Raw genomic sequence first — 18,826 nt, forward strand, 5'->3', positions numbered from 1 at the left:
TGTTGTGCTCCGCAAGATTCATCATGTCGAATTTTGCGGCAACACATAGTATAACATGGCACCATCTTCCAAATAACACTTTGATCATTCATTTATCATATAATACATCACTTATGGTTATATACTTATAATCATAGTAAAGTATATTTGATTACGAATCCAATCATATAAATTTTACATTATAAAAATAAAAAATAATAGTCAACACTACTACAAAAATCTTTACCGAGGCGGGCAAAAAGCATTAACCGAGGCGGTTTTTGCAACTGCCTCGGACCAAAGGTCACGGTTAATCGTGGCCTTAACTGAGATGGCTTCCCTGCCTGCCTTCGTAAATTGAATAAAAAACAAAAAAGGAAAACCGCTGTCGTAGCCGCAGCTGCTCGCCGTTGAAATCCGGCTGCCCGTCGTCAGAGTCGACGTCCACCCGCTCGGGATCCGGCCACCCCCGCTCGGGATCCAGCAGCCCGCTGTCAGATTCGGCGTCCGGCCACCGAATCTGCGAGCAAAGGGGTGTGGGGAGGAGTGCCGCCGGAGTTCATGCCCATGACGCCGGATCCGGCCTCCACCACCGCCATTAACACCGAATCTGCGAGGGAGAAAGGGTAAGGGAAGGATCTGATAGAGGAGAGAGGTGAGGATGGAGCCTTGCCTGCGCGAGGTCGAGTCACCACTGATCCGGGACAGCTAGACCCTGTGAGCCGCCTCGCGTCGCCGCTGACCCCGCACCCGTGCACCACCGCCTTCACTGCACCTTGCGCCCGCCTGCACCGCCGCCGCTTCTCGAGACACCTCACGCTCCCGCACGCTCGAGCTCACCCGCGCCCGCCACCGCTGGAGTGGAGAGGGAGGGAGAGGGTGAGTGGATAGAAACTAAGTGCTCCTTATATGCGTGGCGGTCGATTTAAGGAGGCGGACAACTTAAGACAACCACCTCTGAAAATAGACTATTTTTTGAGGCGGTTATCTTATAATGCCCGCCTCCGTAAATCGATTTTGCATGGCGCTTTTTTTAACCGCCTCAGTTAATAAAAAGTGACCGCCTCGGTTAATCCGAGGCATTAACCGAGGCGATTGTAATTGCTGCCCGTCTCCGAGGTCATTTTTAAAGGTCGTGGTTAATGCTTTTTTGCAGCAGTGCATTTTTTCGTTTAAAGATTGCAAAATTTGAATCTTGATGTGCATTTTTTTGTTTAAAGATTGCAAAATTTGAATCTTGATATGTGTGTGTCTTATAAAACTAGGAGGGATTGTTAGCCATCATTCATATAACTTACTCCCTTCAAATCACAAAATTTTGGTTCTGTGCAAGGAAATAAGATGATTAAAAAGGTAAGCAAAAGACTAACACAACCCTCATGAATTCCTGGTTTGGTCGTTAGCTGGTGGATTTCCCATGGGGCTGATTGGGTAATGCAGAGTTTGAAACTTTGCATGTAATTTGCTTCAGGCACCTATTAAAAGGGATGGTTAGCGCAAAAAAGGCATCTTTTCATGTTGTTAACTCGTTGGAATAAGAAAATTTAGTGGATAACTAAATGACCTCAGTCCAAATATACATGGAATAACTTGTATTTTGGGACAAATTCGGAAAAGTTGGATACCTCGTATCAGGACTGAGGGGGTACATTATTAAATACACTTGATGACACTAAGCACATTTACACCAATGTGCAAGGAATCACTAGCAAATATTATTTGTGTAATCGATGCTCATATAAATATTCTCATCGGTAACACTATTTATATTATACTATTCTATCCAGACTATACCGTCATATGAACTAATGAGCAACGTGGTCGCGTGTCATATTAAATTAGATCTTTTTGAAGCAGAGAACCTGATGAGTGATTAGTGGGACAATGGTTGGCCCAGAAAGAAGATTATCTTTTCCGCTAAAGAAACACCCACTCAGAGAGTGCAATATCTGGCTCGCTTATTCAGATAGTAAATAATCAGGCTAGTGCAAAGTTGGGTCCCATTGTACAACAAAAGATGATGGGAATATATGAAGAAAAAATTTGGTCCAACATTTGAATAAAATTCAGGGAACTGGGACCCAAATGTTAACATACTACCTCCGCTCATTAAAAGTTGTGATTTCATACAAGCAGAACAACTTGTTTTGTGCGACTTCTCCTTCTTCAAAAATCACTTTGTTTCTTACTGCTTTATGCGTGTCTTGGAAAAATTATTAAATGAAGGTTGCACTCTGTTGGCTTGGCTTGATTTTCATTTGATCTTCGTATGAGGCTATTTTAATTTTTAGGTGATTGAACCAGTATCGTCAACCACAAAGGAGGACATGGCCGCAAAGAATGTGATTGAGCAGTAGAGGGACCAGGGATGTGATGACCACAAAGGGGCCGGGGGAGGGGAGGGGCGCGGGGCGGGGGCAAAAGATATGAGCAAGGACATGGGTAACCCAAAAAATTCTTCTATTTCCCTCATGCCAAGGCATCGAACATTTCAGATTGGTAAATTATTAGGAGTTGACTAGATTTTTAGCCATGGTTAATTGAAACATGATTTTTATAGTATATTTCAAAATAAAAATGTTTAGAGGAAACATTGTAACTTTTGGTATTCCTATTTCAAATTTATATTAGTATATTTTGTTAGAAACAATCTTCATGGCAATACAACTAGTTTTATTTTAACTTGGTACCATTGTTTATAAATAATTAGCAAAAATGTGCACCAGATCCTGTGTTGAGTCCGAAAAACCAAGTAATAATAGAATTGACTAGAGGAGATATATAGTTACTGTTACTGATGCATCCCAGCTTGTACCTTTTTTCACAAAAATTAGAGTACTAATAGACAATATGTTAATCATTTCTTAAAAGTCATAAACCTTTCAGCAGCCTCTTTTCCCCCTCTTTTCTCTGGCTCCGTATCTACTGTTCAAACAAAAGGAAGACGATAGAATATCACAAGTAGTGTTCACTTGCTGCACTATATGTCTATGTCCATTTTGTTTTGTGGTTGCCACCATTGGGCATATACACTTCACACTTTGACTGTATACATCCACGCTTTGTGGGTGTGAGGTCAAGAACCTTTTCCTTTATCTGAAAAAAATGTCACACTTGGCATACCAGCTCATGGACTTGTGGCTATGGATTGGGTGAGATAAACCGTTACAGTCATCCTATTTTCAGAGGAAATAAAGCTAAGAGTATGCAACCATCTCTCATATATATGATACATGCCAAGTGATCGTCGAATGGCAGGATCAGCTCTTGATGAAGAATGTAATAAAGGTGTCTGGATGTGGTTTCTTGACAGGAGTCGATTGGATTAGATAAGATCGGATAGATGGTCGAACAGATCTAAGCTATGTGCTAGTAATAGGATAACTTGTTGAGAAGCCTACGACAAAGGAAATTTGGTTTGAACTTCTTGATCGAGAGTGATTATGGAAAGATTGACCACGCTGCTGGTTGATTCATCGCACTGGCAGTAGAGCATAGTAGCACTATCGGAAACCGGCTGTTTGCCGAGTGCCTGGAGCTTTGCCAAGAGCAATCCATCGGGCACTCGCAAAGCCTCCATCACCGTCACTTGGCCATCCCCCTTCTTTTCGTTTTTGCCGAGAGCCGACTTAGCACTCGGCAAAGACTTTGCTGAGTGCCCGACTAAAAACACTCGGCAAACAGGTCTTTGCTATCAGTTTTGTTGCCGTGTCAAGTTTGCCTGTATCCCGTAGTGTAGAGTGAAGAGACTACGCATAAGGAGTGAGAAATGATCAATTGATGCTATTTATGATGAGTGGTTGTTATTGATGAAGGACTTCTCCCTATAGCCATGAGAGGCTCGGAGCCAACTAAACAAAGGATTGCCTCAGCTATAGCTCATCCTGGTTGAACTTGTCTCCATGACAAGAGTACAAGACGTCCAGTGTATTCATGATGTAAATATCAGCTAACTTGGTGCTTTGTCCTAATCAAGATCCAACAAGCTGAAGCTGCGGAGCATTACAATAATTGTACTCCCTCCCTCCGTTCCAAATTATAATTCGTTTGACTTTTTTTTATTCCAAGTTTGATCACTCATCTTATTCAAAAAATTTGTGCAAACATAGTCAAATTTAAATCATTCTTGAAGAACTTTTATTAATAAAGCAATCCACAACAACAGAAATGATATTTTGCATAAATTTTTTAAATAAAATGAGTGGTCAAACTTGTGGTCAAAAAAGTCAAAAGAATTATATTTTGGAATGGAGGGAGTATTTTATTAATGCAAGAGTGCTGCATGCCAAATTGTACTAATCATGTGTATGATTTAGTATAGCATGCACTCAAGTACACAAGGCTAGTTTGAACTCGATTGGCCTTTTGTCCCTGTGCATGGTTCACCATATAGCTAATGTGACTTTTAAATCACGGGCTACAAGGATACATACATTTTATTTATTACCTCCTTTTCTACTGATCCTTCTTTTGTTCTCCTTCTATAACTAAAATATCTAGCCAGATACAAGAAATGCTAACTTATTATCCTATCCATAGTCACAGAATTCGGGGTCGAGGCCTCGATCCGTGACCCCGGAACGACGTCCCGAATCGAGGGTCGGGGACGACCGGGTTCGGGGACGACCGGGTTCGATGTCCTGATTCATGATGGGTCGCCATCCCATTGCCGCAGAGGTTCATCATGGGACGAGTTGGGGAGTCGGGCGACGACGGCGGAGGCTCGCACGTCGGCTGCGGCGGCGGTGGGGAAGTCAGCCCGTGGCGATGGCGGAGGAGGCAGGATGGGTAGGGAAGTCAGCCCATGGCGAGCAGGCAGAGGCGGCCTGGGTAGCGGAGGAGGCGCGGGTGGGCGGGCGAGCGGCGGCGGCCGGGGCAGAGGAGGCAGGTGGAGGATAGGAGGAGGCAGAGGAGGCAGGGGCGAGCAGGCGGCGGCCGGGGCAGAGGAGGCGGGTGGAGGACAGGAGGAGGCAGAGGAGGCAGGGGCGAGCAGGCGGCGGCGGCTTGGGCAGCGGAGGAGCAGGCGTGGGTGGCCGGCCGAGCGGCAGAGGCTGGGGGAGCGGAGGCGGCGGGTGGAGTGGAGGACAAGAGGAGTGGATAAGGTTTAGGTTGGTTTGATGGGCTTTTTTTTATCACTGATGGGCTTTTCATCCAACTGATGCGTGGCCTGTGTTGGATTTGTATATTTGTTTTCTTTCTTTTTGATTTTGGAGACTCGAAGTACCCTCGACCCCAAGCACCGTTCCAGGGTCTCATCGACCCATAAACAACGGAGTCACATACCAGATTTGGGATTCTCATTCGAACGGGTTACCCCTTTCGTACCATAATTCTATAAAGTATCGACCCTCGACCCTCAATCCCGTTCCTTGTCCCGATCGATCCGGGAACTTTGTGACTATGATGCTATCATGCTGACTAAAACAAATGCAAGTGTTGTTCTTGAAATAGTAGCCCATGTTAGCTTCTGTTTCAGAGCTTTTTGACTTGGAAGTTGGAACTTCAACCCAAAGAGGAGAAGCTAGCAGTGAACATTCCTCTGTCCTGTACAAGAATGAGACACAAAATGTGTTGTGAAACAAAAAGGGACTGCAAGTGATGCAGTAACTTTCCTGGAAGCATATATGCTGTGGCCTTCTCAATGTAAAATAAAGTTGCATATGCGTAGACCCTTGTGTGGACAAAATCCGTGGTTACTAGATTAATTTTTGTACTAGTGGTTTCGGAAAAAAAAAACTGTGCAAGTGAAGGGAAAAGGTCGTTGCATATATGATCTGTGGTCATGCATGCATGTGGACGTACTCTTAGCCTACGAGAGGACGGAATCTGGAACCCATGGAGAACTTGGATCACACATTAGTGTCTTCTGCCTTGAGCCCTTGACCATCGGAGGCCGTTCATCCTGTTGAACATTGTTGTGTGTCTGCCTTTTGGTCCTGTTTCTGAAGAAAACGATGTCCGTCAATCAAACATTATTCAGGAATACCTCCTCAGCCATCCTTGTGAGGCTGAAATCAACCCTGAAACTGAAACCTCACAGCAGATGGTTGATTGAACGCACTGGGAGGTGCGGTAGAGCAAAGTGGAGTTGGGAAACTTCGACGACTGTTAATGTAAGGCACCAGTGATCAAGTGATTTGACATTTTGATTGTACGAGGAGAAGTCGTTGGTGTTGGCGAAAGGACTTCTTGCCTGCTGCCATCAGAGACTGGAAACCAACGACAAAAGATTGCCTCGCTATCCGGAGCTCATTTGGTTACTATTTTTATTTTTGAAAAAATAAATATTATTGTGATGCTCAGAAAAAGAAATTATTCAGAGTTGTCTCCAAGACACAAGACATCCGAAGTCTATAAGCAACTAATGATGTGCCAACGTAATGCATATCTCATATTAGATGCAGTAGTATCTGCTAAGTCGATCGGTGCATTTCCTAATCAAGATCAAACAGGCTCGTGCTGTGGATCATTATATGCATTGTGTTTGGTTAATGCAGGAGTGCGGCCGAATTTTACTAGATCAAGTTAAGCGCGTGTGATTTGGCTCAGCATATGCCAAAGTGCACAGGGCTAGTCGAACTTGATTGCCTGCTGTCTCGATGCTTCACCGGCCTCAGTGCCTTAAAACCTTTAAATCACTGGCTACAATGATCCATCCTTTTTCTTCTTCTTCTTTTTTCCGAACAATTTGTATTGTATTAATTAAAAAAACTTAGGCCGTGCACTATGCCTGGTGCATGCAGTCTCTGTGGCTACAACGATCCTTCCTTTGTCGTCCTTATATAGAATTGTAATGCTACTTTTTGACCAAAGAAATGCTAATCAACCTAGCTTAGCACTGCTGACTAAAACAAATGCAAGTGTTTCAGAGCTTTTGGAATAGAAACTTTTACCCCAAGGAGCTAGGAGAGGAGCTCGCAGAGAACATTCCTTGGCTTTTTACTCCAATGAGACACAAACTATATTGAAACAAAAGGGCAGTAGTGGAGGACATCGGTCGATTAAGTGGATGGAGTAACTTTCCTGGAAGCATCTATGCCGTCACATGACGATGCGATCCTTGATTGTTTGTTCCAAAACGAAATGACGATGCAAAGCAGGGAGAAAGTTGTGGCTTCATGCATGATCTGTCTGCGCTGACGAGCGAAGGCCGCTCATCATCCTGATTCAATGCATGGTGAGCTACAGATTGAACGTAGCTGGTTTAGTTAGTGGTTTGACTGCCTTTCAGTTTTCTTTTTCTGAAGAAAAAGATGGCCGTCAATCGAACTTGAATCAGGAGACCACCCCGGCCATCCGTGTGATGAGAGGCCGGAATCAAACGACAAACTTAGGTCCCATACAGAATGAGGGGTAGTACTCGCACTTGTGTTCTTTTTTATCTCTTACGGAAAAATATAAAAATTCCAAATTACTCCTATTGAATATGGTTAAATCTTGAATAACCCCTTAAACTATTTTTCAGATTAATTTAATGCCACAACTATGTCTATAAGTAAGTTGGACCGATATTTGTGAGAGTAAATTTTCTTAATGGGGTAAATTGGACAAATATTTATTAGACTGAATTGAACAGTAAATGAATTATTGGTTATCCAAACTTTGGTCATATTTCAAGAAGTAATTTATACTTTTTCTAGAAAAATATGATCCTCCAAATAAAAAGAGCCATAATTTAGAATTTTTAAAGTTTTCTGTATCAACTCAATGTAAAAAAATTGAATTAAATAAAGTTTCCCTTATCGAAAAAATCAATTTAGACTTTTTGTAGAGGGAACATATCAGGTGCAAACCAATATCTTCTTGCAAACTATGGAAACTTCAATCTGAGTCATTGGATCAACATCCAAGGGGTATGGGGAATTGAATAGTTTTACAATCTGGACCCGCCCTTGGATTGGGTAATCATACTTTTGCAAATCCCCCCTCCCACCTCTCTGCGCCCCTCCCCTTGGATGTTGATCTGATGACCCAAATTGAAGTTTCCATAGTTTACACGGAGAGGTTGATTTGCACCTGATATGTTCCCTTTTGTAGAAGAAGTAATTTAGGGCCACAAGCACACAAACTCTAACTGGTGACCTGCTTTGGACCAACTAGCTTATGACGTTTATGAGGCTAGCCCATCTTATTAGAGCCTATCCAACACACCCGGCCCGTGCACAACATCACAGTTTTTTTGCCTGCTATGGTTGGGAACATATTTTAAAAACAAGGTTTGTAAAATATGCTGTTTACACCCACCCACATATGTGTAGCGACGAAAGCTGTTGCAAATGAGTACAGAACAGTTGCTGACGATATGGGATTTTTCCATATTTATTTATTTGTCAATTGAAATATTAAGCAGTAGCTAAAGTTTTGTTACAGAATCAATCGAAACTGAATATTTTTATGTTTTGCTAAGTCAAGATTATCGGGGAGGGTATCACATACACCAAAATGATTTACAGGAATTTCCTGCAACGTTTGCACCACTAATACATGTGGATATACATGCAAGTTTGGTCGGTGCTCTGTTCTCCTCTGTTGTCGACGGCTGTTGGTGGCATAGCACGGTGCAGTCGATGGCGTCATCCACATCACCTTGTGCTGTCGCCCACACTACCCACTGGACGGGATGTTGCTGCATTCGATGGAGAAGACCAAGGCACGCCCTTACTCTTTGGCGGTTCAGACAACAGATGAAGCAATCAGATTGGGAGACCGAAAAACTGGAGACGAAGGGTAACCGGAGAACAGGGGAACTGGCCAGATTCTGGGAGGAAACCTGCTGGATACATGAGAAACCACAGTACGTGCGCTGTGTCGTGTTCTTTCTAATGTTTGTGAGGGTAAAAGAATACACATCTGTTTCCAATGTTAGGAAAGAAGAATTGTGGTTTGCACTTCAGAATGTGGTGGCCTGCCGATCTTGCAAGATCATGATGTCCAGCAGAAGGCACAGGGGCTCCACCAAACTAACGGCAAAGGTGTGGTGCCATGGCCAATGGATGTCAAATCCATGTACAAATGCCCTGGGAAATAATGGTAAACTGCTCACACCTTGAAAGCCAAAAATACCAGTTAAACACCAGATTTTCTGTGGTCGACTAATAAAGGGGTCTCTGTTGATGAGGGATGACTGATAAAAAGGAAATGGCAAGGAGATGCAACTTGTTATTTTCATGGTCATAATGACAATTTTGGATGCCTTCTCAGTGGGACTGTAGTGCACTGTGCACCCAACAAACCTAAGTTATTTTTATACCAAAGGAAAATGATGAGTTGCAAAAACTTTGTCAATGTTAAAATACAAATAAACCACTTTTCATTACCATGAATTGCCATTCAGGGACATCAAGCGCTGTTGCTAATGTGGGTTAGATCATCTTATTCACTATAAGAAAAGAAAGAGGGGATTTTTCCAATAGCAACAAATGGTGCTTCCATAGATTGATATAGGGAAAATTAGAAACTTTTAACCAGTGCTACACTGCTACTAAACCTATAATTCTAGAAACTGGTAAGTACTATATAGATACCACAAAATGATTCAGGTATCAATTATAGATTCATCTAAAGAATTTTACAAATATCTTGCAGGTTGCAGACTTGAATAGGATCGAAATAAAACTTCATACTGGTTACTGGTAACAAACACTGTTTTGCCACAGGTTCCCACATGACAGTTTTATGTTGTTCTTCAAATCCAAAATGTAGAAGTAAGAACAAAATCACGATCAAGTTTGTGTAAGCTACATTGAGCCCATTTTGAAGAGCATATAGTGTACACAGAAGTTCTTGTGCAGAAAATATATGCTGGGAAAGTGGATTGCAGCATTTCAGTTTAGCAGAAAATCTTTCTGAACGGCCGATCTATATGCAAGGTACTAGTTTCAAGATAAAGCCATCTTACTCTTAACAGTGTTTGGATAGTGTTAACTGAGAACCATGGGCACTATAAATCTGATTATAAGTTGCTAAAGCATACAGGGTTCCAGCTAGAAAAATTGCAGTGACGTGTGGAAGCATTACCTTGCAGAATTACAGTTTTTGTTTCTATCCCACTGACTGGATTTTAGTGTTAGATTTCAAAAAAGAAGAAGAATAAAGTGGTAAGGACGATGGCTGAAGTTACTTGGCTCAAAATTGATGTTCAATGAAATCCTCCTGGAGTTCTTTCAAAAAAATGTTATACCTCATTTGGTTCCATTTGTCACAAAATCAAAAGCAACTCAAGGGCCACTATGCTACATTGGACAAACATGTTATTACAGTTTTAATATGCGAAACAAATTACAGCACTGATGTGCTTTAACTAAGATACACCATAGACCTGCCAGTTTACAAAAGCATCTGGTTGTACTGATATTACTCTAGAATTCAAACAAGAGTGTGTTGATATAAATATAAATAATCAAAACAGCGTTAATGATAAAAGGATAGTAAAATAAGGTTTATCATTTCTATTTCCATCTTCCTCCTGTGTGATCATACCAATACCAAGTTCCACACATGGTACCCCCAAAGTCAGGGGCTCAAATTGTTGCGTACCAGAGAAGGAGGCCATGCCATGATGTACGGAAAGCCGTCATTGTCAATAGTCTTGCGAAAGAGCTTCTCCAGCTTCCTTGTTTCCAGGCAGAAGGATAGGAACCAAGAAGGTGACCTAGAATCTCTGAATATCTCCAAAGTTGACAAGTACACAATGCCGTCCAGAATATCCCACACTTTGAGAGCATACCGATCATCCCGTGAGCCCTTGGTAGCCTCAAGAACCTGGGCCTCCAACGAGATCACACTGTCAAGCATCCACTCCTCCACACCGTCAGCGTTTGCCCTCTGGAACCAAACGAACAATGTGAATTCAGTTACGGAGACAATACAGAGTTTTCCATCCTTGGTTTCCCCAATCATGTAAGTGTCCCCTTGTCCCTTCAAGTGCGCCGGCAGATCCATGTAGGAAAATTGCAGCGCCGTCGAGCACCAGCATGTAAGCCTTTTTCTTGTGTGGCCAGTACACGGATCCATTCAACAGCGTACCCGATTGAAGCCTAGTACAGTTCTTTCTCGACGGCTGTGCAATTGCAGGCTCTGACAGGGTGAGGATGCTCCAGTCCATGGTGTTGAAAGAGAAGACGGCGGCGCGCACCTCCGATTTCCCGTAGTATAAGCCGAGCACGCGGAAAGATCCATCGGCCTCCTCGGAGGAGAGGATGAGGAAGTCGAGCCTGATGAAGTTGCCACGGAAAGCGTTGGAGATCTCGTCGGGCGGCGGAAGGATATCCAGAGCCCGGGTGAGGGGGTTGTAGGCGGCGATCTGCCTGGTGCTCGAGTTGACCAGGAGGATGTAGCCGCCTTGGCACATCAAGAGCTCCCACACCTGGGAGGCGTCCTCGTGGCAGGGGAGGCGCGTGAGGAAGACGTCGGCGCCGCGGACGGCGGCAGCGAGGTCCGGGTCGGAGCGGCGGTGGACGGGCACGAACGGGGACGCTTCGCCGCGGTTGGGGACGAAGAAGAACCCGAGGAGAGGGGGCGGGTGGAGCTGGCGGAAGCGGCGGCGGAAGGCCGGGGCGGAGAGGACGGCGGCGAGGAAAGCGCGGCAGGCGAGCGCGGCGCGGACGAGGCTCGGCAGGGACGGGAGACGGAGGAAGATCTCGAGGATGAGGTCGTCGCCGAGGTCGATTATGGTGGTACGAACGGGTTCGAGTGGTATCGCCGGCGGGAGCCGCCGCCGCCACCGCGGTGATTCCGCGGAGGCCATCGCGGGGGGTTTTTACATTTTTACCATTATAACGAATTGCACTCATCAGATTATCACTATTACGATGCCACCTACATCTATACCATAAGAGAGAAGTTTGACTTACAAATTTACCACATTTGAGGATGTGGCAGCCACGAGACCGGTCCACGCTGGCGCTGAGTCAGCAGACACCGACGCCGTTCGGACCCGTTACTGCGCGCAAGACATGTGGTACTCAATTGCACTTTGTCAGCATTCACTACCATTATAAGATCCCTCGATCAATCAAGATAATCTAACCTTGTACAGAAGTCATCAGAATATGCATGTCGACCATCAGTACGTCCTAGGCTAGAAGTACTCAAAATCCGTGTAAGAGTCGCTGGAGTTCGACTTTGCGGTGTGACCGGGCGGCGCTGCCTCGGCCGACGCCGCCGCCTCGGCCGGCTCCTTCTCCTTGCCGGCTCCGTACTGCCGGAAGTCCACCGGCTCCGGCACCGACGGCGGTGTCATGCTCCTCACGAGCGCCCAGTTGACGCCGTCGAAGAAGGGGTGCTGCTTGATCTCAGTGGCGCCCCTGGTGAAGGCGATCCGCTTTTGGGGCTCCTTGACGAGCAGGACGCGGATGAGGTCTTTGGCGACTGAGCTGGTGGGCGGCCCGCTGCCGGCAGCGTCGGAGGGGAACCGGAGCGGCTGCTCGATGACGTTGCAGAGCGTGGCGCGGTTGCCGGCGCCCTTGAAGGGCGTGCAGCCGTGCAGCAGCTCGTAGAGGAAGATGCCGAGCGTCCACCAGTCGACGGCGCTGCCGTGGCCCTCGCCGCGGATGATCTCCGGCGCCAGGTACTCGTGCGTGCCGACGAAGGACATGGACCGCGCGTCCTTCGGCTCCGCGTTGAACTCCACCGCCGGCGGCCCGCCGAGCCCCAGCTCGCTCCGGGACAGCTTCCGGCTGCGCCGCGGCAGGATGCGCGGGAAGAAGGACGACGGCTGGATGCACCCCTGGTTGGCGGTGACCGGTGAGGACCTCGCCGTCCGTGGCGTCCGCCCCGCCCCTGCCGCCGCCTCCGCTCCCGCTGCCGCCGCCGCCGCTCCCCGTGGAGTGCACCGACGACGACTTGACCAGCGTCGGGCACACGCTCCAGCGCAGCGAGAGGTCGAAGTCGGAGAGCATGATGTGGCCGTCGTCCCGGACCAGCACGTTCTCCGGCTTGAGGTCCCTGTACACGATCCCCAGCATGTGCAGGTACTCCATGGCGAGCAGCACCTCGGCGACGTAGAACCTGGCGGCGGGCTCAGAGAAGTGCTTGCCGGGCTGCTTCTGGCGGAGCGAGTGGAGGTTGCCGCCGCTGCAGTACTCCATGACGAGGCAGTAGAACTTGTCGGTCTCGAAGTGAGTGTAGAGCGTGGGGAGGAAGGGGTGGTCGAGCAGGCCAGAAGGAGCAGCGCGGCAAGAGGAGGAAGAAGAAGAATGCGGCGGAAGGAAGTGGGAGGAGAGGCGGGGATCGATTCGGCCGGATAGGGTTAGCGGCGGCGGCGTCAACCGGGCCCAGCGTGCAGTAACGGGGCCGAACGGCGTCGGTGTCTGCTGACTCAGCGCCAGCGTGGACCGGTCTCGTGGCTGCCACATCCTCAAATGTGGTAAATTTGTAAGTCAAACTTCTCTCTTATGGTATAGATGTAGGTGGCATCGTAATAGTGATAATCTGATGAGTGCAATTCGTTATAATGGTAAAAATGTAAAAACCCCCCATCGCGGGGGGCGCAGGGAAAACCTATATCTTGCGGGAGAGATTTAGTCAGACGGGGATGTATTGTATGCAAACCATTTTCATATGTAAATTATGAAAACTCTAATCTTGACTATCGGATGAAAATGTAAAAGGGACGCGGAGAGTGGGAGGGGAGATTTGCAAAAATATGATTACCTAATCCAAGGACGGGCGGTTAATTATAAAATTGCCTCCCTTCTAATACATCTTCGATCTTGATCCGGTGGTCCAGATTATAGTTTTCATAGTTTGCATACGAAGATGGTTTGCATAATATACGTTGTCTAATTAGAGTGCAGACCAATCTATTCGTGCAAACCATGCAAACTTTAATCCGGTTATCGGTTCAACATCCAAGAGGAAGGGCGCACGAGGTGAGAGGAGAAATTTGAAAAAAAATGTGATTACTCAATCCAAAGGCGGACAGTTAAATGTAAAATTACCCAATTCTCTCGTACCTTTGGATGTTGATCCGGCGGTCTAGATTAAAGTTTTTATAGTTTGTACAGAGAAATTGGTTTACACCTGATATATTTTTTATTTTTTGAGATTGGTGCCAACTAAAATAAAAATAAAAGAATAAAATGCAATCAGGTGGGAGAAGACCTTGCCCATACAATTTGTCGTGCGTTGGAGGTGGACAGGTGTCCAAATATGGCTGATTGCCTGGTTGTGGTGGAAACGGAAGTCGGATGGATTCCATTCAATCTAAAACTTTGCCTTTAATTTTCTTTCAAACCGTAAATATTTTTTAAAAATCTGATTGGACCATAAAATTATTTAGAATTTATGCAACAAAATAAGATCTAATATGAATATATTCTATTTTTTCAATATTATTTCGAAAAATCAATACTTGTAATGACCTATTTCAACAATTTGAATATATATGTTCAACAATTTATATATACTGATTCAACATTTCTCTACAAAATGTTGAATTAATTTAGTAGAATTGTTGAACTAAGTTTTCAAAATGTTGACTGTGTAGTTTAAAATGTTGACTAGTTTGTGTTTCGAATGTACTATCTTGGAGCAGTTTAGCAAAAGAAATAATAATTCAACACGTCAGATTAAAATAAAAACAAGAAAACCCAGCTCCCACCTCCCCTTGTTGTATCCACGTGCAGTTTGTACGCTACGGGTGCCGGGCTGCTACTCGTGCATTGGGCCATTGATGGATACTAGCAAGTAGCAAGGGAGAATTGTGGGCCGTATGTGGATCGTGCGATGCATAGTTATTCATCTTCCGGAATATAGTTATTCAGAGGGGCTGCAAGGAATGGGCTTATTGAAACGGGTTTGGGCTCGTTCGGTTAGCGTTGGACGAGTACTGCTTTCAAATTGCCCCCAAACTAGGATGCTTTGTGTGTGGGCTGTTTTCCTTTATTTTCTGTTTCTGTCGTAAGCCCATTTGTGTTATTTTTAGAAAAAATCTTTTTTACCTTGCTAAATTACAAGATGAGTCCGTGTTTTCTCCCTAAACTACAAAACCATCCGTTTGGACTCCTTCAACTCGCAAAATCTTGCGCGTTTCCTCCTTAGCTGGTTTTCCTAAGTGTTTTTTCTCTTTTTCTTTTATATTTATTTTGGCTAAATATATGAAAAATCATAAAAAATCATAAAATGGAACATCCAAATTTTTTGGACTCCACATGACTAGAATATATGCTGTTAACATATTATATGATATACTTTTTTGACTCCAAATTTGACTACTCGTCTTATTCAAAAATTTGTGCAAAATATCACTTTCTTTTGCTATGGGTTGCTTTAGCAATACAGGATCTTCAAGAATGACTTAAATTTGACAATGTTTGCACAAATTTTTTTGATTAAGACGAGTGATCAAATTTAAGGTTAAAAAAGTCAAACGAAATACAATTTAGAACGGAGGTAGTAATTATTCAGATGTTGGTGTTTGCAAGCCTCGGTATACTTGCGGCTGACATCTCTAAATTCCTTAGGTTTAAGCCATACTCCATAAAAAAAAACTCGACCTGCGGGGGGCAAGCTGCCCCGTGGCATTACATTTAAGAAGAAGACCTCACACAGGCCGAGAAAACCCCCGAACCCCGGTCCCGTCCTGACACTGGAAGGCGTTACCCGTGAGACTACCTACCTGGGCCATACATAGTCCTCAGGCCGACCTAGGCCGCTTCTTTACCAGTGCTTTGGCACACGGGACCGGCGAGGGGATTTTTTTAACCCCAACTCGAAATTCGCTCCCACGAGAAGTCGAACCCAGGACTTGAGGAGGTGCTACTGAGCCCCCTAACCAACTCAGCTAGGATATGCTTCAAAAAAAAACTAAGCTAGGATATGATTGCATTAAATAGGAATGGCCATCGATCATTATAAATCTGCCGTTGTTCTTTTTGCTAGGGTTCCTGGTTGTATTAAAATCACCCTGTAGGGCAATTGGTACTTTTTTCTTACAAATATGCACCAGCTCAGTTAGGAATGCTTCTTTAAACTCAGTTATGCTGCTCCATAAATAGCAGCTAGCATCCATTGGAGGGTAACCTGCGGTCTTGCTGGTCCATAAGGCCTTGTTTGTTTCGGCCCGGAACGGCCCCTGTTCCGTCCGGAACGAAGTAGCCCGGTTTGCAACCTGGTCCGAGCTGGAAGCATCGTTCGTTTTGGGCGGCCCAGATTGAAAACGGGCCCGGTTCGGCCTGCTTGTTCCCCATTCCGGCCCGGATTCAATCCCCACCTCCCACCCTCCGGACCCAATCCGAATCGACGCGGAGAGGGGAGGGCAACAGGCAACGGGCGCAGCTGGGCTGGGCTGGTATGCCTCTCTATGCTTGCTTTGGTTTTTTGTGTTTTGTGCTGAACTTCTGAACCAATGGTTTCTTCAGAAGCCGAGGTAATGGACATTCAGTTTACACCTTATTCGATTATGCAACAGTATTTTGTTAACTCATAGCTGGATTGGCCAGAAATTACCGTTTATTGTGTGAATGATGTGGTGTACTGTTGCCTTTTACTTCCACTGCAGATTTGACTCCGGTTGCAAACTGAACTTGTAAGCAATTTTGGTGGGGGATTACGTAGTTCTGGTGCAAATTTTCTTTTGTTTTCTTAAGCATGAGTTGATTCTAGTGATGCCTTGTTATGTACTTCAAGTGCTGTTAATTTAGTTCCAAAATATGTACTTCATCTGCATATTTATTGAGGTTGATCTAAGAGAGTTTTTTTATATGTTCACTACTTCACCTATTACTTTACTTGATTTCACTGCATATTCATGGAGGTTGGACACATTTGCTCTAGATTATTATAATATGATGAGTCATCTGCTCTACATTAATATATTCTGCATGGTTTTGGTTTGTTCATGCAGGTTGAGACCTAAGTTTGAGACAGTGGATGGCATGCAAGCTTCAAGACCTAAGTTTGAGATGTTTGAGAGTTTGCTCATGCGCTATATACATTTCTCTTGCTCCTCTTCCTCCTTTAGAGATCTCTCTGTCTAGCTCCTTGATTGAGTGATCTATCTCTGTTGTGTAAGTTTCAGATAATATCTTCTTGTAATTTAAGTGTGAAGAGCTCTATACTTATGAATTGCTTCAGTACTAGTAGTTACTGCATTTTTCTTGTTTACTATGGTATTTACTGATGGATGAAAGCCTGTATGATGGATGGATGGATGGAAGCCTATATGTGTTATATACTCAATGAAACAGCTACCTGTATTAGATCCTGTCCAACCGAATGATTTAAAACAGGCACGGAATGGTTCCTATCCAGAGGCAAGGAATGGTTCCTATCCAGGGAAGGATTGAGTGAACCGGCAGGATCTACTCAATCCTGCCCGGGAACCGTTCCTCACGCAACCGAACGAGGCCTAAAGAGCTTCTCCAGCTTCCTTGTTTGGAGGCAGAAGTAACCTGTGATCTCAAAAGTCAATAGGTCACAGTGCCATCCAGATTATCCAACACTTTAAGCGCACAGTGATCGTCCTATGAGCCATTGGTAGCCTGAAGAACCTCTGCATCGAACGGGATCACACTGTCACGCACCCACTCCTCCACACTTTTAGAATTTTCTCTTCGGGACCAAGCAAACAATGTGAATTCAGTTATAGAAACGATATAGAGCTTCCCATCAAAGGTTTTCCCAATCATACAGGTGTTGTCTTGCCCCTTCAACTGCGCGATGCCGGACATAGTTGGAGCTTCGTGGTGTTCAGCGCCAGCATGTAGGACTTTCCGTTGTGTGGCCAGTAGGTGGACCCATTCGCACAGTAGCTAGCATATCAGAGTACCTTTTTTCAATGGCAGAGGCTATACCATTCCCGGCTCCGACAAGGCAAGAATATGCCGGTCCCGTTGTGGTTTGAACAGAAGATGGCGGCGTGCATTTACAAGATCCAGGACCTCCAGAGGAGAGGAAGAAGAAATTGCCGTACATCCCGTCAGGCACCAGGAGGGGATCCAGGGCCCGGGTGATAGGGTTGTAGGCAGCAATATATGTCCTAGAGGTGCAAATGTGTGCCCCTTGGGGTATTCATTGCTGCTCTTTATGTCACATTCTGAAATTTTTAAATTTCAGAATGTGATTAAAATTAAAAATAAAGCAATAATTTTCTCATAATTTTAAAATTTTTTCCAATATTTATTTTCTTCACAGGAAAATTAGTATAAAAGAAAATAAATTAGTTGTTTTTCTAAATTAAATAAGGATGTTCGGTTTGTTTTGCATTCATGCCGCATTGCATTATTTTATTGTTTGTTGTTCAACTCGAGTTTAAATTCTCTTGAATTTAAATTTGAATTGAACTTATTTGGATCTATTTCAAAAGAAAATGCAAAACCTTTCTCTCTCTCTATCCCTCAATATAGCCCAGCCCAAAACCCCTCTCTTCTCTCCCTTCTTTCTTCTTTTTCCCCTGCAACCCAGCCGCTCGGCCCGACAGGCCGGCCCAGCTCGCGCGCCAACCCGCTCTGCCTCTCCCCTCTCTCGCCGACAGGCAGGGCCCGCCCATCAGATCTGCCTTCCTCGCGGTGCCAAGCTTTGGTTCGAGCCTGAGCTCGACCCCGGCCGCACCGGCGCCCGCGCCCCTTGGCCCGCACGCCTAGGTCAGCCCCTACACCCTATAAAAGGGACCCGCGACCCCCTTTACCCGTCATCCAAGCTGCCGCCGCCTCTGCACCTCGCGAACCCTAGCCCCCATAGCCGTCGTCTTCCTTGGAGCTTGGTGCCGCCGTCGAACCGCCGCTCCGCCGCCATTCCTCGACGTCCGCGCGTCCCCGGAGCTTCGCTTGGTGGTGAGCGACCTCGCCATACCCTTTCCCCTCTCTACCTTCCTTTGTCCTAAGCGGATTCGCTCGTCGGAGCAAGC

General features: G+C 45.3%; 1 protein-coding gene and 1 pseudogene across 1 annotated transcript; both read right to left on the bottom strand.

The window, feature by feature from the left end:
• Positions 1-10,207: 10,207 nt before the first annotated feature.
• LOC120699449 lies at positions 10,208-11,744 on the bottom strand. Its single transcript, XM_039983448.1, has one exon. The coding sequence runs from the start codon at positions 11,723-11,725 to the stop codon at positions 10,829-10,831; it is 897 nt and encodes a 298-aa protein (XP_039839382.1). The 5' UTR covers positions 11,726-11,744; the 3' UTR covers positions 10,208-10,828.
• A 291-nt stretch (positions 11,745-12,035) lies between these two features.
• On the bottom strand, positions 12,036-13,447 carry LOC120699448 (annotated as a pseudogene).
• Positions 13,448-18,826: the final 5,379 nt, after the last annotated feature.

Source organism: Panicum virgatum, chromosome 3K, assembly GCF_016808335.1.
Source record: "Panicum virgatum strain AP13 chromosome 3K, P.virgatum_v5, whole genome shotgun sequence".
Classification (NCBI taxonomy): Eukaryota; Viridiplantae; Streptophyta; class Magnoliopsida; order Poales; family Poaceae; genus Panicum; species Panicum virgatum.

What these genes read in the sequence shown, in the direction of transcription:
- LOC120699449 (XM_039983448.1), bottom strand. Translation starts at nt 11,725, where the DNA reads ATGGCCTCCGCGGAATCACCGCGGTGGCGGCGGCGGCTCCCGCCGGCG.